General features: G+C 42.0%; 1 protein-coding gene across 4 annotated transcripts in view; it reads right to left on the reverse strand.

The window, feature by feature from the left end:
- The window catches only part of ATP11C (ATPase phospholipid transporting 11C), a 172,400-nt gene extending 158,347 nt beyond the window's left edge, over window positions 1–14,053 (reverse strand). For all 4 annotated transcript variants that reach the window (XM_058536868.1, XM_058536867.1, XM_058536870.1 and 1 more), the window contains exon 1: window positions 13,904–14,053. In XM_058536868.1, coding sequence (XP_058392851.1) covers window positions 13,904–13,930 — 27 coding nt within the window. In that variant the 5' untranslated portion in view covers window positions 13,931–14,053. The remainder of the gene's footprint in view (window positions 1–13,903) is intronic.
- Between the last annotated feature and the right edge of the window lie 11,715 nt (window positions 14,054–25,768).

Here is a 25,768-nt window from a genome sequence, read left to right on the forward strand (position 1 = left end):
ATCCATTTATGATAAAAACTCTCAATAAAATGGGAATAGAAGGAAAGTACCTCAACATAATAAAGGCCATATATGACAAACCCACAGCCAACATCATACTCAACGGGGAAAGACTGAAAGCCATTCCTCTGAGAACAGGAACGAGGCAGGGCTGCCCACTCTCACCACTCCTGTTCAACATAGTACTGGAGGTTTTGGCCAGAGCAATTAGGCAAGAAAAAGGAATAAAAGGAATCCAAATAGGTAACGAAGAAGTGAAACTCTCACTATTCGCAGATGACATGATTGTATATATAGAAAACCCTAAAGAATCTGTTGGAAAACTATTAGAAACAATCAACAACTACAGCCAAGTTGCAGGGTACAAAATCAATCTACAAAAATCAGTTGCATTTCTATATGCTAATAATGAACTAACAGAAAGAGAGCTCAAAAAGATAATACCATTTACAATTGCATCAAAAAGAATAAAATACCTAGGAATAAATCTTACCAAGGAGGTGAAGGACCTATACAATGAGAACTACAAGACATTATTGAAAGAAATCGATGATGACATAAAGAAATGGAAAGATATCCCATGCACGTGGATTGGAAGAATAAACATAGTTAAAATGTCTATATTACCTAAAGCAATCTACAGATTCAATGCAATCCCAATCAGAATCCCAATGACATTCTTCACAGAAATAGAAAAAAGAATACTAAAATTTATATGGGGCAACAAAAGACCCCGAATAGCTAAAGAAATCCCAATAAAAAAGAACAAAGCAGGAGGCATCACAATCTCTGACTTCAAAACATACTACAAAGCAATAGTAATCAAAACAGCATGGTACTGGTACAAAAACAGACACACAGATCAATGGAACAGAATTGAAAGCCCAGAAATAAAACCACACATATACGGACAGCTAATTTTCGACAAAGGTGCTAAGAACATGCAATGGAGAAAGGAAAGTCTCTTCAATAAATGGTGTTGGGAAAACTGGACAGCCACATGCAAAAGAATGAAAGTGGACCATGTGCTATCGCCATTCACAAAAATTAACTCAAAATGGATCAAAGACCTGAAGGTGAGACCTGAAACTATAACACAAATAGAAGAAAATATAGGCAACACACTATTTGACATTGGTTTTAAAGGAATCTTTTTGGATGACATGCCTACCCAGACTAGGGAAACTAAAGAAAAAATAAACAAGTGGGACTTTATCAGATTAAAGAGCTTTTATAAGACAAATGAAACCAGAATCAAGATGAACAGACAACCAACCAGCTGGGAGAGAATATTTGCAAAACATACATCTGACAAGGGTTTGATCTCCATAATATATAAAGAACTCACACAATTGAACAACAAAAAAACAAACAACCTGATCAAAAAATGGGCAGAGGAAATGAAGAGACACTTCTCCAAGGAAGATATACAGATGGCCAATAGGCACATGAAAAGATGCTCAACATCACTAATCATCAGGGAAATGCAAATCAAAACAACAATAAGATACCACCTCACACCCATTAGAATGGCTATAATCACCAAGACAAAAAACAACAAATGTTGGAGAGGATGTGGAGAAACAGGAACCCTCATACACAGCTGGTGGGAATGCAAATTGGTGCAGCCTCTATGGAAAACGGTATGGAGATTCCTCAAAGAATTAAAAATAGAGATGCCCTATGATCCAGCCATCCCACTACTGGGAATCTATCCAACGAACCTGAAATCAACAATCCCAAGAGGCTTATGCACCCCTATGTTCATTGCAGCATTATTCACCATAGCCAAGAAGTGGAAGCAACCTAAGTGTCCCTCGACTGACAATTGGATTAAGAAAATGTGGTATATATATACAATGGAATACTACTCAGCCATAAAAAAAGACAAAATCGTCCCATTTGCAACAACATGGATGGGTCTGGAGCGTATTATGTTAAGTGAAATAAGCCAGAAAGAGAAAGACAAACACTGTATGATCTCACTCATATGTGGAATATAAACCAACACATGGACAGAGAAAACTGGACTGTGGTTACCAGGGGCAGTGGGGGTGGGGGGTGGGCACAAGGGGTGAAGGGAGTCATATATATGGTGATGGACAAACAAAAATGTACAACCCAAAATTTCACAATGTTAGAAACCATTAAAACATCAATAAAAAAAAAAAATGGGCAAACCACCCGAATGGACATTTCTCCAAAGATCATATACAAATGGCCAAAAGCATGAAAAGATGCTCAACACTACTAATCATCAGAGAAATGCCAATCTAAACCACAATGAGGCATCACCACACAACCATTAGGATGGCTCCTTTCAAAAAAACAAAAATAACTACAAATGTTGGCAAGGATGTGGAGAAATTGGAACCCTTCTGCAATGGTGATGGGAATGTAAAATGGTGCAGTTGCTAGGGAAAACAGTACAGGTGCCTCAAAAAATTAAACATAAAACTACTATATGATCCACTTTTGGGTATATATCCAAAAGAATTGAAATCAGGATCTCGAAGAGATATTTGCACAGCTTTGTTAATAGGAGCATTATTCACAACAGTAAAGAGGTGGAAGCAACCCAAATATCTATCAATGGATGGATGAACAAAATGTGGTATAGCCATTCACTGGAATATTACTAAGCCATAAAAAGGAATGAAATGCTGTACTGATACACGGTACAACATGAAAAACCTTGAAAACATCATGCTAAAGGAAAGAAGTCAATCACAAAAGAGCACATATTGTATGAGTCCATTTTCATGAAATGTCCAGAATAGGCAAATCCACAGAGATGAGAAAGTAGATTGGTGGTTGCCAGGGGCTGAGAGGTGGGAGGGACTTGGACTGACAGCTAATAGGTACAGTTCCTTTTTGTGGTGACAGAAATGTTCAGGAATTAGATTGCAGTGATAGTCACACAACATAGTGAATATACTAAAAACCACTTAAGTGTATACTTTAAAATGGTGATTTTTTAAAATGTGTATTATATCTCAATTTTAAAAAGTGAATTAAAAAAAAAGTAAGAGTGCGAGCTGATACTGGTCAGGTCTTTACCAGAGAGCACTGGAAAGTCACTGAAGGCTTTCAGATATGCATTTGTAAAAGATGCCCTCTGGTGCTGTGTGGAGAATGGATTAGAGAGGGCAGGAGTGGATGAGATCATCTTCTTCAAGGGTCAAGGTAAGTGACAGCGGTCGCCTGGACTTGGATGGTGGTAGAGGTGGGCACGCAGAGAAGTGGACAGATTTGGGAGCTCTTTCAGAAAGAGAACTTATTGGATTTGCTGAGAGGTTACATGTGGGAGATGAAGAGAAAGGGGGTATTAAGGATGACTGCTAGGTTTCTACCTTGAGCTACTGGGTAGGTTTATTGAAAAGAAGGAAGACTGGAGGAGGAACGAATATGAAAGAGGAGAGATGCTCATGACTTAGGGTAGAGTTGCAGTCATGATGATAAAGAAAAGTGGCACCAACAGCATGTCGTTATGTGGGAATAAGATGCAACTCATGTTCTGGTAAGGCACAATGGAATGGTCAGGTCTGAATGTGTATTAAGAGCCATGTTGTCTAGTGGCAGTGAAACAGAAGTGCTATCATAAGGAATGTGCTCCTGGACAAAGGCCTGATTCCCAGCTTTTTAAATGACTGCCAGTACTCGAGATAATAAGCTACCACCCTGTCCCCGTGTAGTAAATTTCAGAAAGTGTGTACTCATTATGTAAGCAGAACAACTAAATAACCAGTCATATATATGAAGCAATGTCATGAAATATTAGTCCAAATGCTTATTCCATCCCAGTTCCTGCCTTACTGTTCCTGCACCAAATCAGAAGACTGAGGCCCACCATCACTGGAGTCATGGATTTCAGAAAAGAGTGTCTACGGGAAGATTCCTATAGCTATTGTGGATACTGAAAGCCATCTGATGTCCATTTTTAGTGCTCCCTTTTTTAAAGTTTAAATTTCACCACACCACAGCAAACATAAGGCACTGAAGATCAAGGTTGTGGTCTTGCTGCTGCATTTAGAGTTGGAACCTACGCCCTCTAATTTGAGTGGTTCCCCTGCTCTAAGTGCTGTAAGCAATAACTCTGCCTGACAGCTCGGGTAATTGCCTCCTCCTGTAATGAGGTTGCCCATCCCTAAAATCCCATGAACTTCAATCCTTTGGGTTCCCTACCACCCAGTTCACATGCTACCTCCTCTATAAATCCCTCTCCCAACCACTACCACCAGAGTGAGATTCAGTGCCCTCTTCTCAGTGGCCTGCTGCACTACTGCGTGTGCCTTCAAAAGGACAGCACTGATGACCTATTGCCTTGAGAGGAGGTGGTTCCTGTGTGTTGTCTTCAGTCTCTAATAGACAGCAAGCTACTGGCCAGCAGGGCTGTGCATTGCATACCTCTATAGCACCAAGTGGGGCATGAGTGTTCAAAGGAAGCTTGTGATTCGTATGAATGTTTTCGGAAAAGAAGCCAAAGTATATTGTGCACTATACTGTAGATCCCTTAATCCATATTACTGCAAACTACATTAATTGTGAAGCTTCAAGAACATCCCCATTGCTTACACAACAGGTGTAGCTTACATAATCTGCTCTACCCAGCTGTTACTTATTTGTGACAGCTCCCTCCTGGCTTCTGCTCCCTGTTGATCTGTAGGATTACTGCATCTTCCAGTATGGTTTCCTGATTTATTCCTTGCCCACATCATGACAGAATTATTAATTTTCCTGTTTGATCAAAGTAAAAAGAGGCTGAAACTTAAGAATAATGAGAGAGAATATCCTTGGGGTTTTCCATGACTATAAAACTCAAAAAACAATCCTGGAATAAAACAGTATTTATAAATATTGCCATAAAGTTCATTTATTGGCCCAAGAATTTTATTTGTTTTTTCTTTTGGCAGTTTTTCCTATGTAGTCATCCTTGACTAAATACTATTCAGTGTGCCCGCTCTTTAGAATTGTGTTACTCCAAAGGATTCTTAAATCAGCTGCCTATGGGATGAAGTAAAGATGCAAATGAGTGTTGGGACTATGGGTAAATGGATGGAACAAGGAGGGGTGAGGGCAGTAACAAAAGTCCAAAAGTTAGAAATAATGTAAATCCACGAACTTGGTGATGCTCCAGAGAGGAAACCAGCAAGTGTTGACGCTAAACTGGCAGAAACATCAATACTTCCTGGCTCCCCCACTGGGTGCATCAATTTGCCACCGTCAGGCTGCTCTTCTGCTGCAAATGACAAACAGTGAATGCGTTCAACAATATGAAAAGGAATGCCCCATAGTCCAGAAGCATGGCTGTGTGCGGCAATGAAAAGAAGGTGGTGATTGCTGGGAGTCTCAGACAATCTCTGCTGCTGATTAGCTTAATGACGATGGGCAAATCATTTCCCTTCATTGAAAAACATCCGTCTTTCATAACATTAGTTCGTAGGAAACAGTTAACATAGCAGGCCTGAGACTGCTATTCTTAAAAAGAACTGCTTGCAAGGTTGGTACTCAGCTGGTATCTGGAGATGAATTTTGGGAAGGTTCCCACCATCCTAACTGGTAAGAGTAGCTCGCTGTGCCTAAAGTGTTGGTACAAACAATACGGTTTATGCCAAATACCTGTTTTCCTTCTGGGAGTCTACCATTTTGGCACGTATCAGGCAGAGGGTGTCTACATAACCAGCTCCCAGTAAAAACCCTGGGCAGTGAGTCTCTAAGAACCTTCCTGGGTAGAAAACATCTCACACAAGTTGTCACAACTCGTTGCTGGAGGAATTAAGCATGGCCTGTGTGACCCCAGAGGGAGAGGACTGTTGGAAGCTGCACCTGGCTTGCTCCAGACTTGGCTACATGCGCCTTTTCCCTTTGCTGACTTTGCTTTGTAGCCTTTTGCTGTATAATAAGTCATAGCTGTGAGTACAGCTATAGGCTGAGTCCTGTGAGTTCTGCCAGTAAACCATCAAGCCTGGGAGAGGTTTTGGGGACCACCGACACAACTGGTATAGTGTTGAATAGTCTACCAAACATTTTCCAACAACCTTGCAAAGCAGATATTATGTTCATTCTATAGATGAAGAAAGTCAAGTTCAGAGAGGTGAACAGAGTGTACACAAAAAATAAATATTGCGGTGTTTATTATATATGGATGTTCTCAAATTTTAGTCAACCTAAGAACCATCTGGAATGCTTGCTAAAAATAGTTTCCTGGGACCTATCATCTGAGACTTGGATTCAGTAGGTATGAAGCCCAGGAATCTGTATTTATAATAAGCATTCCAGATGATTCTTATGCAAGTAGTCCAAGGACCACATTTTGAGAAACACTTTGATCTATATGAACTACAGTACCCAGTTTCCCAAGCTGGGTAGTAAATGGCAGAACTAGGACTTGCACTAACCCTTTGAACAAGGTTGAGGCTCTTTTCACAACAAAACTGCTTCCAAATCCTTCAAACTCTACAGTTCCTCTGGTTTGCTCCCCCTTCTTGCTACATGGTATCCACCCAGCTGATGGCAACTGCGGGCAAACAGAGGAAAGTATCCTACATTCCCAGCACGAAATACTAAGTGGTATCCTGAATTCAAATAATGCACACTTACCACGGAAAGTCAAAAGATATACAGCTCTTGGAGAGCTAACAGTGCAGCTTTGGTTTTCAAAAAAGATTTGATGTGCTGGTGGCAACAGAAAAATAAGTTTATGAACAGCATTTAACAAAAAGAATATGAATTTGCTTACAATTGTAGAAGTTGAGGACAGTATATTAATTATAGTTTTATACGAATGTCCAAGAAAGGGGAGGGTGTAAAGATAATTTTTCTGGTGAATGGAAAAAAAAGCCTCAAGTAAATGCAAAACTTTTTTTGATTACTTTTTAAGTGGGCACGAAAGTAATATTTTCTCATTTAGAGTAAGTATAGTGTAGTATTTTGTCCACTGAAAGGAAGTTATTTTCAGTGCTACGTACTTATTAGTAGCCCTATCTGAGATGCATAAGCTTCTTGGTAGCTGCTTACCAAACTCATCATTTTTCCCCAGTTATTACTGACTCAAGACTGCTAGCAATTCAGTTTAAAACAATTCAGCAAGTATTTATTGAGCATCTACTGTTTACTTGATGCTTTGCTAGCTGCAAGATCATTATCAAGAAAATTGTTCTGATTTTTCCAAGAATACCTGGGTGAAGAGGAAGAGACTAGGAAAATACAGCCATTGTAATACTTGACAACATATAATGGAGGAGCCTTAAAAAACAAATATCTGCTTGAACAGGGTAGGCCTCACCAATCCTCCCATACTCTATCAAATAATTATGGGGCAAAAAATCAACGACAATTTGCATTTCAGAAATACAGATTAACCTCCCAAATCTGGATATCTATGGCCCAACATTATCTATAAACCACAGATAATCAAGAAGTCTGCCAAACCAGCAATGCCCCCATACACTGCAGTGCCTGAAGGGCTGTCTGCCAACATGCTTGTATAGGGCATCCCATGCTCATATCTGCAGTGCTCAGCACTCATTTATCATTAAACTGCAATAGTGTTAACATATGCTGCAGTTGTGCTAATGTTTGTTTTACAATCACCGCTGATCTACCCCTATACCAGGCCAAGAAAGTGTTGAGTGAACAGAAATAAACTTGAAAACAGCACCTAATTCATTTATGGAAGCCTAGGACCTCGTGAAGCCCAGAACTTCCCTCCATCCAACCAGAAAATTCCCCCTAATCTCAAGGATTCCAGTTGTGAGAGATTAATCTACACAAAGCCCTACAGACGTACAGTAAATTCCACCACCTTGATGAAAAAAATAGTATTTTTATTTTGTGTCTCATGCTTTCACCTTCTTTGGGAGAACTGATCAACCACATTGGACAACCAGCTGGCCTTGATGATTTTTTCCATCACTCAACAAACCAGTATTTGAATTCACTCATGGGCTAGTTCTTTGCATATCATCCAGACACAGGAAGGTTAGTTATGGTTCTCCCAGGGGCCACCGACCATCCTTTACCTCCCAGAACCAGTTATCCAGCTGGTGGTCAACTGGCAGCCTGGGTGAGAAAACAAGCTCATCTGAACAGTTCCATCAATATGAAAATGCCCAGCTTCACTTGCCCAAAACTCACCTTTGCTAAAAGTTCATTAAGAGCACTGGAAACTAGCTGATTTGTAGGCACTCAATTATTACCCACTAAAGGGTTGAATCATGAGCAATAATCATAAACAGAAGGAGCAAACAGTAAACCCTTACAGAACGTATTTAGAAGACATTTGGAGCTTTATGTTGCTTGATCAGGAAAAAACAGACAAAACTTGTTTTCAGGTTATTTAATAAATAAATAATTTAATAATAAATATTTATTTCAAGTAATAGTGATTCATTCCTAAATAGGTTTCTCACCTCACAGAGGATCAGACTAGCATCTACTTGTAAAAGAGCAGTTTGCCATGTATAGGTCATACTGAAGGTGTCAAAAGCAACATATTCCTTTTTATTTGAAATCCAAACAACCAGAAAGCATAACTGACACTGTACACTCTATTTTTGGTAGAAAGACAAATGACAAGTATATAACAGTAACTTATTCATAAAAAACAAGTTCCATGGTATGTCACAAATGTGTTACAATGAAGTCACCACGTCCTCTACATCTATAGCTGTGCATAGTAATGACAATTAAAGCTCCTGAAGACAGGGACTTTGTCTTGCTCACCAATGAGTCCCCAGGGTCCACCACAGTGCCACGCACAAAGTAGGTTCTCAGTGAGTATTTGTTGAGTGAAATAATGCTCTGCAAGATCATAAAATGACATAATCATCCAAGAAAGTTTATACTACGGTCAGTATAGTTTCGGTATTAGATGTATTTATTCTAATACTTAGAAAACTGGTAATCAGTATATGGTATACTCCAATGTTTAGGTTCTGATCATCCAATTCCAATGTGGTAGGGAGGGGTCCTCACACCAACAAGCAATTCTTGGACACCAGCTGGGTGTCCTACAATTCAACTCAATTCTGATATTATCTATCCAGAGACAGATTCCCAGGTTAAGGGCTCAGTCCTACAAAACTGCCCACACACCCCCCTACTTTAGACACCAGTCATTAAGTCCAGGTTGTTACCTTATTCTGACTGACTGGCTATAAATCAGAGGTTCCCACAACCTCCTCCTTGGGTTCTATTAATTTACTAAAGTGGTTCACAGAACTCAGGGAAACATTTTCCTTATGAGATTACCAGTTTACTATAAACGGATGTAACTCAGGAACAGCCAGGTGGAAGAGATGCATGGGATAGGTATGGAGAAAGAGCGCGGAGCTTTCACCCCCTCTCGGAGCGCCATTCTCCCCATATCTCCACGTATTCACCCACCCGGAAGTTCTCCAAACCCCGTCCTGTGGGGTTTTTATGGAGGCTTCATTACATAGGCATGATTGATCAACCCACTGGCCAATGGTGATGGAACTCAATTTCCAGGCCCTCTCCCCTCCTGGGAAATCAGCAGGGTGGGACTGAAAGTTCCAACCCTCTAATCACACGGTTTCTTCCTCTGGTGACCAGCCCCCATTCAGAGATGCTTTCCAAAGTCATTCATTAAAATAAAAAAAGACATCTTCATTGCTCTCATCACAGGAAATTCCAAAGGTCTTAGGAGCTCTGTGCCAGAAATGAGACAAAGACCAAATATAAATATTTCTTATTATAAATCACACCCAATCAACTAGACCTCCTCATTCTTTAATCATTCTTCATAAGGAGGAATTTACTATAAATATTATTGTCTATAAGTTATTATTTATGTGAACCATGTAAAAGATGTTCATTCAACAAATATTTATCAAACACCCACTATGCACCAGCCACTGTACCAACTGTCTCTGTGCCCAGTAGCTTTCACAGTCTGGGGCAGTCTTTCTCAATTGGAATTCCTCATCTCCAGATGCATGCATAGGAGATAAGTTAATTTATTACATAGAATGGATGCCCTAGGGCATTAGGGCTTAACTCTCTCCTGGTTAAGAAAGACTAATCTAGGGTGCCGTGCCATACGAGTTAAAAGGAAATTACAATACAATAAGATAAAAAAGGTTGCTTTTAGTAGAGTCAAACAACTGTTAAACCCAGCCGTATATGAACTATCAATGCACAGACCATTCGTAAGGCTTGTGTAAATGCAAAAATATTGCAATACACACAATCAGATAAATTTCTAAACATAATAAAACAAACATCAATATTTTCCATGCTCAGTAACACCAGGCCAAGGTTTTTAGTAAAGTGAAACAGAAAAAATAAAGTTTAATTACTCTGATAATTCAAGAAGGAAACCAAACACCTTCTTGCTCCTAAAAAAAAAAAAAGCAATTACCTGAAGTATTTTATTAATTGCCTCCATAGATTGCTTTCCTAGACTGGCCTTGCCTTGGACTCAAAGTAATAAATTAGCTACCTATTTCATTAATTCTCACTTTGAATATTTTTGGTCTTATTTTGAATTTTTCATTCTACCTCATGCAATCTAATTTCTTTCCAGCCTGGGCCTCTTTGACCGATACAACATTTTCTGTGTGATATTATTACTATATGCTGCATGCTCCATGGAACCAAAGCAGTTTGAGAGCTTCTAGAAGCAGAGAGAGAAATTTTTTCCACTATTTCACACTCACAATTTAAGCTTTCATGTATCAACGATCTAGAAATTCTATCTGTTGAATACTACTCTGACAAGCTAAATTGACAGCATCCACTTGGCCAAGACCCGGATCTACTTTATCGAGGAATGTCTTACTTTGAATCTTTAGCATGAAATAATTTAGTAAGTCAAAAAGGAGGGAATTCTTGTTGTTTAGACTCTCATTAAACCTTTAAAACCACTTGAAAACTGCTACTGTAACCACTAGGGATTTTATGAAGAGTAAAAGACAGGATAACATAAAAGTCCCTGACTCTTAAGTCTCAACTAGTCCAGCCTTCCAATTAAACATGCCTTTAAGGGAAATCAATTGTATAGACAAAGCTACTATTATTTATTTATTGTATTTACGGAGAAGGGAGATGTCGACTGGGAACAGGCTGTGCTTTTGTTATACTCAGAGACATCCAACTCAAATCTTTTAAGACACCCTCTACATGCCTAAATCCTAAGACTCTACACCAAATCCACCAGTTTCTTTCAACCTCAAAACTGTCAAAAGGAAAGTCAAAATTCACCCAGAAAGAAAAGAAGACAATTATTAATGGCAAAGACGTCAAATCCATGTCTTTAAAAAATACAATGAATCACTATTTCTTTTAGCTTGAAACTGGAGAACCTGGGGAAATAAATGGGGTTTTTTAAGCAGTTCAGCAAACACTACTGAGCCATGGAAGACGACGCTACTCCCAAGAGATATTAACTTCCCGTGTCAGGTTTAAAATGTAAAGCCCTGTCCTAACATGTAGTGTCTATTTTTCAGTGACCAACAACTACAATCAACACCACTGTAATTTATTTCACATTCAAAATCAATTTCAAACATATATAGCTACACAAAAAAACACACAATTTTGAAAGGAATTCAAAGCCCCATCTCTGAAATATAAAAGCAATCAAAGAGAGCACACAACTTGGACTACATCTACATTGCTGTGCAAGTCTCAAAGTCCAACCTAAATCTTTAATTGCAGGCTTCTAGTGATTTAAATGAGACGGCTCCTCAAATAATCTCTACCAGGCAAAAGACAGGACAGCATATGGCTTACTGATCTAGGGGAGATAAAATTTTGTCCCCTCAAATTTTGAAGTCATTCTTTAGCAATGAGTATTTGATAGCCTGTTTCACAGTCAGTGCAATGATTTGCAGATTAATTCCTTGCCCTAGGCCTAGGACTCAGATACAACTCCTGAGAACCTTCCAGCTTGCTGCACTGGTATAAATTCCTGAGACTTACCATAGTCATGGTTGCGCAGGAAAATGTGAGCAGTCGGGTATTCCAGCAGAAACAACGAGGTCAAAGCTCACTTCAGAGTGAGCGTGATTCTCTGCAGAGATCTTGGTCAAGGATGCAAAGTACTAGCCTCAAACCTGCAGGCTGGCACCTCAACAACTGCTGTGAATTCTACTGCATGCCCTAGCTTCCTGGGCCAGTACTGCTTAATTACTAGACTCGGATACAATGCAGATCACTCTTAGCAAAAGAAAAGCATAGGGGGCATTGAGACCAATACTTGGGTTGTCTGGTTTCAAATGTTCAAAACCTTAAAAAAGGGGCTTGGGGGAATGTTAATATCTCAATTTTAAGCTAATGAATTTATTACAAACCAGAGTCCAGTTGTTTTCCACTGTAAGAGAGCCATATGAAGAGATTATCCTTTTCTCAAATATTACAATTAGCTCTCTTTGTCACCTTTCCCTTTTTGTAACCCCGAAACAACACTCTAAGATCACAAGAATCTATGTGAAATAAAACTATGAAGTACAATGCTCTTTTACCTTCTCAGGCTAAATGTGAGAAACCAATTTTAGTCACCTGCTTTAGCAAAGCATTCAGTACAAGCCAATTCCTACGGATTTCAAGATCCTTGATACCTACGACCTCTATTACTCTGTGCCACAGGTAATCTGCTCCAATTTCTCCTCCAGGTGAGGTAAATACTCAGAAAAATATTAACATAGCACTATTGTGATAATAATATCCTAAAAAGAGATATACAATTATTTCTTTTAGCCAGGGTACATTTGTGAAAGTTTCAAATGCAAAGAAGACGAAAGAAAATTCATCCGGCACATAAAACATGTTAGCAATGCTTTGATTAGGAATAATCACATGAAAATAACAAAATCGACAAGTTCTCAAACATAGATTGTAAGAGGGGTGGGGGAAGCACACAGCACTCAACCATTTTTCCTAAAGACAGAAAAATCAAAATTTACAAATGAACCCTTTCTTTCACATCATTGGCAGAAATAAAATCCTATTCCCGCCACCTCATCTTGGAATTAAGGAAGTTGCTACAAATAGCAGCATAGAAGTAAATGGTCCCTGTTTTGTTCCATTCTGAATGTACCCTCTAGGAGTTAACAGGTTACTAAAAAAAGTCATTAGCCAGAAATCACTTTCCCTTATGCCAAACTCTCATGGAAATGAAATTCCTTTTTCTGGGGATTTGGAAGGGGATAAAGGTGGACGGAGGGGTCCAGCCGCAGCCTGCCTCTCCCACGGGTTCAACGTCTGGGGCGTTCAGGGCTCCGAGAGGCTTCAGACCCGAGGCTCGGCAGCGACGGTGCAGCCTCCTCGCGTCTCCACAATCACCCAGCCCACCCTGACAATCGCCCTCTCTTTTATTGGGCCCTAAAGGTGAGCTGCTTGGACTGGATCTCCAAAGTTTGCCCGGCCTCCCATCAGCGGCTGCCCGCCCGGCCGAGCCCCGGGCAGGGCTGAGTCCAGCCTCAGTCTCCGGCCCTCTCAGCCCCAGGTCTTTTTTGGGCCACAGTGACAGGTCTAGGTTTACCTCCATGTGCTCGTGGCAGAGGAAACAAAAGAAAGCAACCTCCCAGATAATAAAACGCCATCTTCGACTAATTGGCAAACCGAAGGACCCCGGGGTCGGTCCCCTCACGAGTGGCCCCCCATCCAGCACGACGGTGGCCCCCGTCTGAGGCAGAGTTTGTAACAGCCCCGGGAAGCTCTGGTTAAATTGTCGGGGCGGGGGGGGGGTATTCTGAGAGCCCTACCTGCCTCCCCACCGCGGCCGCCTGAGCAACGTGTTTCAGCTCAAATTGGAAATGGGGTGGTGGTGTCTCCCAGAGATGCAATTATGCTCTAAGAAAACTGTTCTGAGGGACCCGGCGATGGAGCTGGCGAGCAAGCAAAGCGGCACGCGTGGAGCCGCAGCGAGTGTACTTACCAAACGATTAAAGGTCCGGCGGAACATCACGTCGAAGGCGGCCGGGCGCCGAGCTGGGCTCTACTTGGCTGTCTGGGAAGGTGCCGTCCACAAAACACACTGCGGCGGGGGCCGGCGGCGCGGAGCGGACGGCGAGCCAGGCTGCCCGGCCACCCGCCCGCCGCCTGCCCTCCTTGGCTCTCCGCGCTCCCCCCGCCCCGCGCCCTCCCGCCGGCCGCCGCCCCGCCTCACTCACTGCCCGCCCCCGCCCCCGGCCCGCCCGTCCCGGGGCCGGCGGCCCCGCCGCTCTCCCTTATCTGGCCACAGCACCGCCGCCCCGCGGCTCCCGCTGCAGCCCGCGGAGAAGGCGAGCTCGGCGCGCGGGGGAGGGATGGCGGAGGAGCGCTAGGCTCCTCCTGCGGGGAGGAGGGCGCCCCAATCTCTCCGCCAGCGCCGGCCTCGGCACCCCGTTGCCTGCACTCTTCCCCGGCGCAGGGCCACCGCCCGCCTTCCCCGCTGGCCTCGGCGGCCAGCCCGCGTGCTTCCGCCCCACTCGGGGCAGCCCGCGCCGAACCTCGCTTCAGCCCCACTCCGCCCCTAGCTCGGTCGGGAGCCACAGCCTCCCCTGCCCCGGCCCTAACTCGTCCGCGGCGCCGCTTCGCCCGCAGCCCCTCCTCGGCCCGCGGCAGCCGCGCCACCCCGCGCTTTCGTCCCGCACCCGGGCTGGGGAGCCACGATGCAGCGCGCTGGCCCGCCCCGAGCCCGCAAGGCAGGCGGGCTCCACGATTCCCGGCGGGGAGGAGCCGGGCTCTGAGCTAGGAGTGGGGACGGGCAGGGCACTCTGCAGACCCCAGCGCGGGCGGGGGAATTAGTTATGAAAGCCGCCCCCTCCTCATCTGGAAAGCCGCGGGTCTTCCCACTACCCTCGCTTCGCTCCGCTCCCACCTACGCGGCTTTCCCTCCTCTGGTTCTTTCTCTCGTCCTGCCTCCCCACCTAGCCGTCTTACTTCCACTTTCTCTATGAGGTTGTAAAGTCGGGCTTTGTGTCTTTGCTGCTGCGCAGCGGGGCGGGATTTCCCTGCCAACCCCCACCCCAAACCCCTCCCTCTCGCCTCCTCCCCCCCGCACTTTTCCCAGAGCAGCCTGGGAGTTGTAGTCCAACCGTGCTCCTATTCCGCCTCGTACTGCGGGCTGGGAGCTCCCCCACTCGCCCGTACAAGGTTTGCCCAGAGGGTTGAAGGAGGAACCGGCTGAGACCGCTGGGCCGAATCGCGGTTCTCAGCACCGGCTGGATGTGAAGGCTGGGAGCTCTCGGTAGATTCCTCGCGGTGGGAAATGTGAGAAGGATAAATGAGGCAAAGCCCCGAATGCTGGCAGACTTCCCTAGGACGCGAAAATTGTGCACCAGGAAATTCTCTACACCCTTGGCTCCTAGTTTAGAACTGGAATTTGCGAAACTTTAAAAATTAAATATGTAGGCTGAGTCTAGAATTGCCACGAGACTGAGCATCCCAACCCCCACTTCCCCCAGCTTGCGCCGCCCTTTATGGCTTGCCCCGAAGCTGTTGGAGAGAACTTCCAAGAATCCTTTATAAAAGTAAAGAAGAAATAAGTAAACGGAGTTCTGAGACATTTACACGAGCCTTCTGCCGCACCACATTCTCCTGCCAGTCTAGAGCTGGAGACAGGGTCCAGCGACACCACGGGCCTCCCCTCGGGTCGTGAAGGGGCCCTTACTGCCGGCCACAGGCGCTTCTCCTTTTCCCCTCTGGTGTTTAGATTCGTTTCAACAAACATTAACTGGGCATCTTCTCTGTGCCAGGCACTGTGCTAGGGGCTGGACACGGTTAGGTCTTAAAAGACCTCCCCAACAGAGTGGTCGCAATCTAGTCAGGGGATACCGACGTGCAAAAACAACACGTTAGAAAGTAATGGCTGCTAGAATAGAGGTTCAAAGTACTGAGGGAAATAGGGGAGAACGATATTGCATCTGAAAAGGGGCTCGGGGAAGCTTTTCTGAAAGCGCTGGAGATTAAACTGGGCCTTGAAATGTGGGAAGGCTTTAGAGGAACTGACAGGAGCCCAAGTGGGTAAAGTCCAGGGGGGAGGGAGGGGTCGGTGAGAAAGTGCAGGACAAGCTAAGAAAAGGAACATATCCACCCATCGTCTTGGCAGACGCTCAGGATACGTGGTCAGGGGCGGCCCGAATGAACGCTAAACCCCAAAAGGATCTTCAGAAACACCCTACGAATTTTGAACTTGATTCTGTGACCAACGAGTAGCCTATCCCCAATGAAGTGCAGATGCAGGAGATTTAAGGTATGTTCCCAAACTGTCCTAATTGTCAAGAAGTAAAACCGTTTGTTTCCAATTCTTTCTCTATTATGGTTCCTTCTGTTTGCTCACCCTTGAGGCTACAGCTAATGATTTCTAAGATTTATGTTAAATGTATATTAATCAGATATTAGGATATTTTATTTTATTGGCAAAATGAATCTAAGGTTTTGCTCTCTACTATTTCAAAAATTTATTTTCAGAGTTTATTTTCTGGCTTTACTTTTATTAAACACAGCAACTAATGTAATTTAATTCCCTCTTTATTTGTTGAACACCTAGTATGTGGCAGGCACTATTCTAGATACTGGAATTTGGGGGTGGAAGAGATTATTGTCATTCATTCTAGGCATAAGTCTAGAATCCTTATCAATAAAATACATTCTTATCAATTAAATAGGTAATAGAAAACAAATTTAGACATTTGGAGCTGTAAGTGCTTACTAGTACACAATAAGTAATATCTTTCCATATACAATTTTGTTAAACAAATGGAAAAAATTGTACTTTGCTTATAGATTCAAATAGATCAACTTAAAAAAAATGAGAGAACTGGAAATTGTTTTGCAGGATTCTCTCACCCACCATCCTGTGAGTGTGGTCCAACTTAAAAGCAAGACGTTTAGGATCCTCCAAGATATAGCAGTATTGTTGGTGATATTTTCATTTGTTATTACAATTCTGTTATCTCTATGTCCTCCTAATTTATTTCATCACAACACCTATACTCATGGGTCCCGACTAATTTGCTTGACTGTAAAAATGCAATTCCAAACAAATCAACGTATGCTCAGCAAAACATGAAATTTATGCAGGGTAATTTTTTTCCATATTCAAACTCAACCTGAAATGAGAGTTACTCTCACATATATCCTTTAAGAGTTACTTTCCTTTGTGGATTTTTTTTTAAGACAAGAAGAAATTATTTTTGCTCTTTTCAGTGCCTCTTCACAGTTTCCAAAGAAAACCCAGGTGTTGTAGGAAGCTGTTGTCAATGACTATGAAAAGCAGACCATCGGCCAGCATTTTCATTCGGCCAATTCCATAAACAGAACTGCAAAAACTAACTTCCTCTTGCCTAAACTGTCAGAACCCGTGGTACAGAACACCAACTCTTGTGGTGTATCAGCTGACTGCGGCAGAAGCCCCAGACTCCTGCAGGCAGGAATTCAGAGGAAGCAGTCTTCTGTCCTTGTTACCATCTTGACTAGATATGATGCTTTCTGTCTGGAGAAAGGGAAGGAAAAGTGTTCCTTGACCATTTCAATTCTGCTGCCTCATTTCTGTGCAAGCTGCTCAGAAGTCCTTCTTCTCTACTGCCCCCCTTGTTCTTTCCCACATTCTACCCCAACCCCTCAGAAATCTCACCATGGCAGATGCGCGCAACAACCACTAGAGCATGGGATGCAGTCCACACTTGGGAAGGAGGGGAGCAAACTGCTTCTGGGTCAGTTGGTCAGCAATTCAGGGATCCAGCAGGAAGGGAATGGTGAGAAGAAGGAGTCACTTCTTCCATCTAACACTAAAAAAAAGAAAGAAAGAAATTGAAGCTGTTATATCATCATTTAAATCACTGCCATCAGCAAGTTGAAGAAATTCAACTGTCTCTGCTGAGCTTTCAAACATACCTCTAAGGGTACTTTTTGCCTGTTTGAAATTTCTTTCTCCCTTCCCAGGCTAGTCTTAATGTTTATTTAAGACCAGTTTTACCCATATCTTCCTAACTATTGGCCCTCTTCAATTCATTCTCCACACTGTAACCACAGAAATCTTTGGAAGAGAGATCAAATCACTCCCCTGCTTATGACTTTTCAGTAGCTTATCCTTGCTCTTAGAATAAGTCCCAAATCTTGCCGTAACATCATCTGCAAGTCTCTGAGTTCTCTGACCTCTGCCTTCCTCTATAACCCCGGGGGGAGGGGCTACTCTCCCCCTCACTCACCAAGCTCCACCCCACTGGCCACCTTTCATCCTTTGAGTTCCCAAAGCTCCTTCTCCCCTGACAGCTTTTGCACATGCAACCATCTCTGCTGGAATGCTTTCATGGCCTTTGCTATTCATACTTCAGATCTCAGCTTAAATGTCACTTTGTCAGATGAGATCAGGGCTTCCTGTTACAGTGCCCCAAATAGTCCATATTAATTACATCGAGGATACTGACAAATGAGGTTTGTAACCATGGAGAACAGCAGAAGTCCAAGGGGATTGTGGATGATATAATATTGTTTTGCTTTTCAAAAAGGAGAAGTAGATATATTCTAGTAATCATGCTATCAAAGGCATGCAAGTTTCTAGAACCGACTATTAAAGGGCTAGGATAGTTTATTACAGTGGAAGGGAAGAGGCAATCACTAGGATCCACAATGAATTCACTGAGATATAGTCTGGCCTTCAAGATTCTGAGAAAATGATTTCTAATTCAGAATTCTACATTCTTCCAAACTATATTGGGAGGATAGACAGAGAAGAGGTTAGAGAGGATATAACATAAGAAGACTAAATCTTTATCTTCCATAATAAGGAGTCATTAAGTCAAAATATATCAGTATAGTTATATTATTTAGAAATAAGAAGATAAATACCAGAAGAAACAGCTAAAATAAGGAAGAGGACTTGCCTCTAGGAGTGCAAGTTGAGAATGGAAAAGAAAGAGATAAGAGACTTCTATTTTTTTTCTCTTTACAAGTGTTATAACTAACTTTTTCACTATGTACATGCATTATTTTCATAAAAATAAAAATTAGTTTGAAAATACAAATAACATTTGGACATGCAGACAGGAAGTAGGAGAGCATTCTAGCCAAGAGAAATGGCAAAGATGTGGAGGTGAAAATATTCCGGTAAATGGTAAGTGGACTTGCCTACAGGAGCAATGGGTCCATGTTGAAGAGTAGTAAATTATAAGAAATTTAAACTTCCCTTCTCTGGAATCCACTGGAATAAAAATTATTAAAAAGTAAATATGCAAGGATTGGAATAAATACTGTGTATAGAGTATTTTTATCTATTCTGGTAGAGTTACAGAAACAAAAGGATTAGACTTATTTTTTTTTTCTTTTTTGAGGAAGATCAGCCCTGAGCTAACATCCATGCTAATCCTCCTCTTTTTGCTGAGGAAGACCGGCCCTGAGCTAACATCTGTTGCCAATCCTCCTCCTTTTTCCCCCTTTTCTCCCCAAAGCCCCAGTAGATAGTTGTATGTCATAGCTGCACATCCTTCTAGTTTCTGTATGTGGGACGCCACCTCAGCATGGCCGGACAAGCGGTGCGTTAGTGTGCGCCCAGGATCCGAACCCGGGCGGCCAGTAGCGGAGCGCACGCACTCAACTGCTAAGCCACGGGGCCGGCCTGGATTAGACTTATTTTAAAGATGGCATCAAGTTGGCTTCCAGCTCCCTGTCTGAACTTGCATCTGGCCTCCTTGCGTGCAGCCATCATGGGCCTGTTTCATGCCCTCCCTTTCCCCCACTGCCCCCTCCACTCCTCCTGTTGCTTCTTCGCATTTGCGTTTAATGTTGCTGCTGAACTTGATTTCCCATAACCTTAATGGCTGTGAATGAAAAAGGAAGTAAATATTTGCATTAGCATGGGAACGTTGTAGAAGAAATAGTTCCATCATATGAGAGAGTAAACCAAGAAAGAGGAAAACATGAGATCCAGAAAACAGGTGAACATAAAAGAGAGGTGAAGGGAATTCCCTGGATGATAATGAAAGAAAGTTTGAGGCAGACAGTTGTGTGGCACACCTAGAGAGCAACCAGGCCAGAGGAGAGTAGGAAGATGGAGGGATACAGGAGGGATATCTCTAGAGAAAAAGTTTTTTAAAAAATTTACTGATAGAGTATCTGATGTGTTTGACTATGTGGAGAATAGTATTTAGAAGGATTTTACAGTTGTATGGGAAAATTAGTGAAGAATTAGTGATAGATACATAGAAAATGAAGCAAATAAACTAACAAAAACCAAGGCAGTTTGTAACTCCAGGAGAAACCAAAAGTTGCTCAAGAAAGTAAATGAGTCATGATAAAATACTACTTGGCTCCAATATGAAAGACATTTACATAGCCATAACAATGAAATCAATGCCTTACTGATTTACCAAATTAAAACTCTTTTGTAGGATGAAGGGAAAACAAGTTGGAAAGGATGGTGTTGTAAGAGGTCTAAATCTTTATCTTCCATGATAAGAAGGCAATAAGTACTATCTAAAAATTGAAAGATCAGGAAACATCATTGTAAGTACACTATATAGAATTATAATGGAAGCAAATACTAGAAGAAACAGCTAAAATTATGGAAAGTGGTTGCTTCAGTAGTACAGATCAGAAGTTGGGAGAGATGGAGTAGGGGTCTGTTCTTTTTCTCTGTAAGTCTTATTAATCTATTTAACTTTTTAACTGTGAATATGCATTACTTTTAAAAAATAAAAATTAACAAAAAGAGTAAATAGCATTTTGAATGGACAGAAAGAAAGGACAGAAGTCCAGCCAAGAGAAACTGCAAAGATATGAAGTAGTAGGTAGACCCCCCTAGGGGAGTGTGAGTTCACTCTGAGGAGTAGTGAAAGATGATTTTAATAACCATCATTTATTCAGCACTTGCTATGTGCCAGGCACTGTGCTAAGCACTTTATGCACATTATCTCATTTATTCTCACTAATCCCATAAGGTACCATTGTTATCCTCATTTTTAAGATGAAGAAGCTGAGAGGTTAGGAAACTTGCCCAAAGTCACAGCTAGAAAATAGCAGAGCAAAGAGTCAAACAGATGTACCTGACTCCAAATCCATACCCTTAACCACCAAAGTTTGAAGGCATAATTGACAAGACTTGATCACTGATTTATTTTATGGGACAAAGGAGAGAAGTGAATCCAAAATGACTCAAAGGAATTAAGGCTTGGTGAGTGGAGAGTGATATTTATTCGTTTATTAATTTCCACAAATATTTATTGAATATTGATTACATCCAAGCAGTGTGATGGAGCTGTGGTAATGAATCTGCAAGATATGATCCCTGCTCTCATAGAGCTTACCATCAGTCATACATAGGAAAATCATTCAGGGGAAGATCAGTGGAGAAAATTGTGAGTTCAGTTTTAACTATGGTGAAGTAATAACAGAATGCTCAAATAAAAATGTCCAGTATGCATGAGAAATGTGGTATTAGAGCTTGGTATAAGATGCTCTAAACCTCAAAAATCTATCCTTGGTCAAGAGAAATCAGAACTGAGAAAAACTATTTCCTTTAATGCTTCAGAAATCTCGCATGAGCTTTAAGAGTGCAGTTTCAATAGTAGTTGGGCTGGAAGCCAGATTGCAGGAGTTTGTAGGTGTAAACCATTCATTTGCAAAGTTTGGTGGTAGAAGAAGGAAAAAAGATTGTACAATGTCTAGGAGGGCCCTCAGGATTAAGCAACTTTTCTTTTCCAAACTAAAGGAGACCTATATATGTTTAAAAGGAGAGAGGGAAGGATTCTGTAGGAAGGAGAAGCTAAAGATTTCATAAAGAGAAGATAATTGAGGAAGCTGGGTGTGAAATGAGGTAAAAGGGATGGACTGGAGAACATGAGGCTCAAGTTTGAGAGGGGGAGGGGACCCTTCTTCCTCTAAGACAGGAAAGAAGGCTGAGAGAAGGGGAGAGAAAGGGAGGAGGGGAGAGAGTGAATCAAATGGTCTTAGGTGAAAAGGATGCAGAGGAGTGAGCAGTCTCTATCTTTTGAGCAGAGCTCAGTTTATATGAGAAAGGTCAATCGGGGAAGAGGTTGGAGCTTCATAAGGAATCAAAGAATAGAATTTGAAGTTCAGATCTGAAAATTAACAAACCCTTTGGGTACTCAACAGCACTATTTCAACCACTTTCTACTGTTTAAAATAATAGCAGATTGCACCATCCTCCAGTCTTTCTGATCAATTAATTCAAATTTCCTCTCACCCAGGCCAACATTTAGGCACTAAGACTCAGGCAGGATGCCATCAAAATCCATTAAAAATGGCTCTCTTCCCAGCAGTGATTGTGATGCAAACTCCCCTTAACAATCAAATCCAACCTTGAATTAATTAATATCTCTGTTGGTGTCTATTTTATTTTTAAGTCATATAGTTCTTATTGGCTCACTTTCTAGCATTTGTAATTCCATTTGGCACTCCTCAGCAAGTATTTAGTTTGCCCTACTTGAAAAAGTATTTGCCATTTTGGTTTCACTTATTTCTTGTCACAGGATATAACTATAACCAACATGCATAAAACACAGAACAAAGACAAGAGCTTCTTGAGCACAGGGATTGTGTCTTATCTATCGTTATCCCTATTGCCCAGGGAAGAGTGTGACACATTGTTGAAGCTCAAGAAGTGTTGACAAAGGAATGAATGATTACCTACGTGCTGTTATGGAGAGAGCCCGAAACTGAGATCCAGGAGATGTCAGTTCTGGCTGTTACCTAGAGTTGCCCTTGAACCAATCACATACACTCTCTGGACCTTATTTTCCCCACAGGAAGAAGATGGGATTGGATGATTTATTAAATTACTTCTGACTTATGAATTTTACATGCCATTTTCAAGCAGATAAAATTTCAGATTTCCAAGTGGCAATATTTAGATTGCTGTTAGAAACTTGTTCTAAGTCCCTAGGCAACCCATTGGTCATTGCCCGTGAATCAGAGTAGATCTGTGGCTCAGGTCCTCTCTTCTAGGCACAATAGACAAGCAGATGTGCTACTCAGAGTTCTGTCCACTGGGAAGATTTCCCTTTTCCAGTGTCTTCGGGGCACCCCGTGGTGGGGTTATAGTGCTACAGTCATCTACTTTCAGGTGGTGCCAGCTTAACTATGCCAGCTAAACTAACATATGTAAACCAGGCTCATGTATTTCTTTTTTATCTTAAGTCATTTGGTATTAGGTAACTTACCACGAGGCCACAGGTATGGATTGAGGGAGGGCAGCAGGATGGCAGGAGGAGGTGCCACAGAAGTCTAGGTCACCTGCTCATGAAACTAACATTCCTTTAGAGCCTGCTCAGGCTCCATCCCACATATACACCTTCCACAAGTTGATGGAATACTTCTGGGCACCCCAGACTTTATGGCCAGGCAGATTAGATAACACTATTTGTGATGGGCAGCCTGTGTTTTATCCTCATTTGGCCAGGCATTCAGTTTCCACCAGAAATCATCAGAAAACCAGGAGATTCTTCTCAAAAGGAGAGCTCCCAGCAAAACAGGAAATCAGTTGAGGTGAGCAAGGCAGACATCCCAACAGGTGTCCACTATACCTTCTCAAATTCCCATGCCCCCTCCTTTTAACACTGCCTTTCCTAGCCCCTGCCTCAAGAGCCCAGGGCTCTTCCAGGACTCTTCTGCAATCCTCTCTTATGGATAAAGGAATGAGATCTGATAAACCTCTTCAATCTAGGCATTTGGAGACTTTTAAAAGTGTTTAGATGTTTATAAAGAACCACAGGGAATGAGCAACGCTGAGCTAAAGTAATAAGTCTATGGTGATGGGATTTAAGTATCAATAAGTAAACTGGATGTGTAGGGAGAGTTCACTCACCTACTGCCTCTCAAATCTCACCTTGTGACTGCCAACTACTCTGCCCAATACCTTCAGCTTTACGGTTGTGGGGAGGGCCAAATTTCCTCTCTGCCCCAATCAGCCTACCTTTCAATATTCAACACCTTCTCCTTACTCCACCCTCCTTACACCGTATTACCATACCTGTGGTTTCTGAGAGTCTTCCTAATCAATCCTGGCTTGAACAGAGAACACTCGACAATAAAAAAAAAAAAAAAAAAAGACTAAACTCATCAAATAAATTAAGTACTTTCACTGTACATTTCTTAACATTCAGAGTAAAGTTGCTTCCTTCTCTAGTGTATACATACATTCGGATTGTCCAGAATCACCCAGGCAACCAGATAGAATATGGACTTCAAAGAAACAGTGGTCTTGTAATTCTTTACAAGAAGTTACTTAGCTCCTCTCTTGCAGAACAGTACTAAGAGTATGATTATTGGTAATGTCTCAACTCCTGCTCAGCTATAAGTCATAATTAATAATTAGGCTATTTCTCTGGTAACTGTCATTCCGTGACTACTGGGCACTCTCCTATCATTAATGACTGTTTTACGTTACCATGGGGCAGACATGTTTCCGGTGACCCTCAGGCTTCCACGGGAAGTTTTAGCCGGGTCTAATCTCTATGACTCTCTAGCAGACCCACTCCCCTCCCCATACCAACGTTGTTATCCAAATGAAATTAGGTTAAAGGAATAGAAAAGTCACCAAAGTGTGGAGTCGAGTTTATGGACCAATTGCGAATATATTTGTCAAGCAACAGTTTTTCTTTTTAAGCACTCACTAGATGATTACTTTCCTTATCTCCTTTGGGCTGCTTCCCTTAGTTATTTCTCAGTGTACCAGAAATTTGGTGTTCCCTAAAGCACAAGACTTTTGATAACTGCCCTGATTCACTCCACTTTAGGGATCGTGCTTCCTGGATGGTGTACCTATTTGCAGTATGTACACAGTCGCTGATATCAGCAATTTTGTATTTAATAGAGGGATGTGAGACTGCTTCACTTTTTGACAGTCTGTAAAGTACCATATTAATATTGGTTGTTATTATTAATTATTATTATTTAGTGAGAAAAGTCAATATCTTCTTTTGTTTAAACCACAGCTGCCTTGGGAATGTATGATAATTTCCCTAATCGGCTTTTGTTCTTGGCCCAGATCATAAACAATATTCATGATCTCAAATGTACAAAGAATTTATTTATAGCCTTGACATATTTTTCCATGAACTGTTTAAATATCAACATAGTCCAAAGGAAGCCTGCCAGGAAAATAATTGATTCATATTCATTTCTATTGGTGACCTTCCATAGAAAGAAATTAAAGATTGTGTAAGTATAAAGAACAGGGAGAAACAGGCAAAAGTTCAGCAAACTGCTGTGATTGTAGATGATGAAATTATGTATATTTTGAGTTTTTCTCTGTACCTCATATTTCCATAATGTAGTTACACAATGACCTTTGGCGTCTTTTAGAGGAAGACGTATGCTTATTTAATTTCTTCCTCAACTGCAGGGATGGCAAATATATGGCACATATGTTGCCACTCCCCAGTCCCACAGTCATAGCAGACAGTGCTAGTCAATCTTGGCACTCTTTGTTACTGACTTTGGAAGTAATCCCATAGTCTTTTGCAGTCCAGCCCTTCTACACAACTATGTGAATAGATCAGAGTGGTCACCTGAGATGAAAGCCATTTGTCTTTCTTGTTCTAACCTTAAGAGATCATACCATGTCTTAGTCAAGGATCAGTGGTGGCAAGGAGTAGAAACTCATTCAAGATAGCTTAAGAAAGGGAAATTTATGGGGCCGGCCCGGTGGCGTAGCGGTTAAGTTCACGCACTCCACTTTGGCGGCCTGGGGTTTACCGGTTCGGATCCCGGATGTGGATCTACTCACGGCTCATCAAGCCATGCTGAGGTGGCGTCCCATATAGAAGAGCTACAGCTCCACAGTTATGATACACAACTATGT

The sequence above is a fragment of the Diceros bicornis genome, chromosome X (genome assembly GCF_020826845.1).
Source record: "Diceros bicornis minor isolate mBicDic1 chromosome X, mDicBic1.mat.cur, whole genome shotgun sequence".
NCBI lineage: Eukaryota > Metazoa > Chordata > Mammalia > Perissodactyla > Rhinocerotidae > Diceros > Diceros bicornis.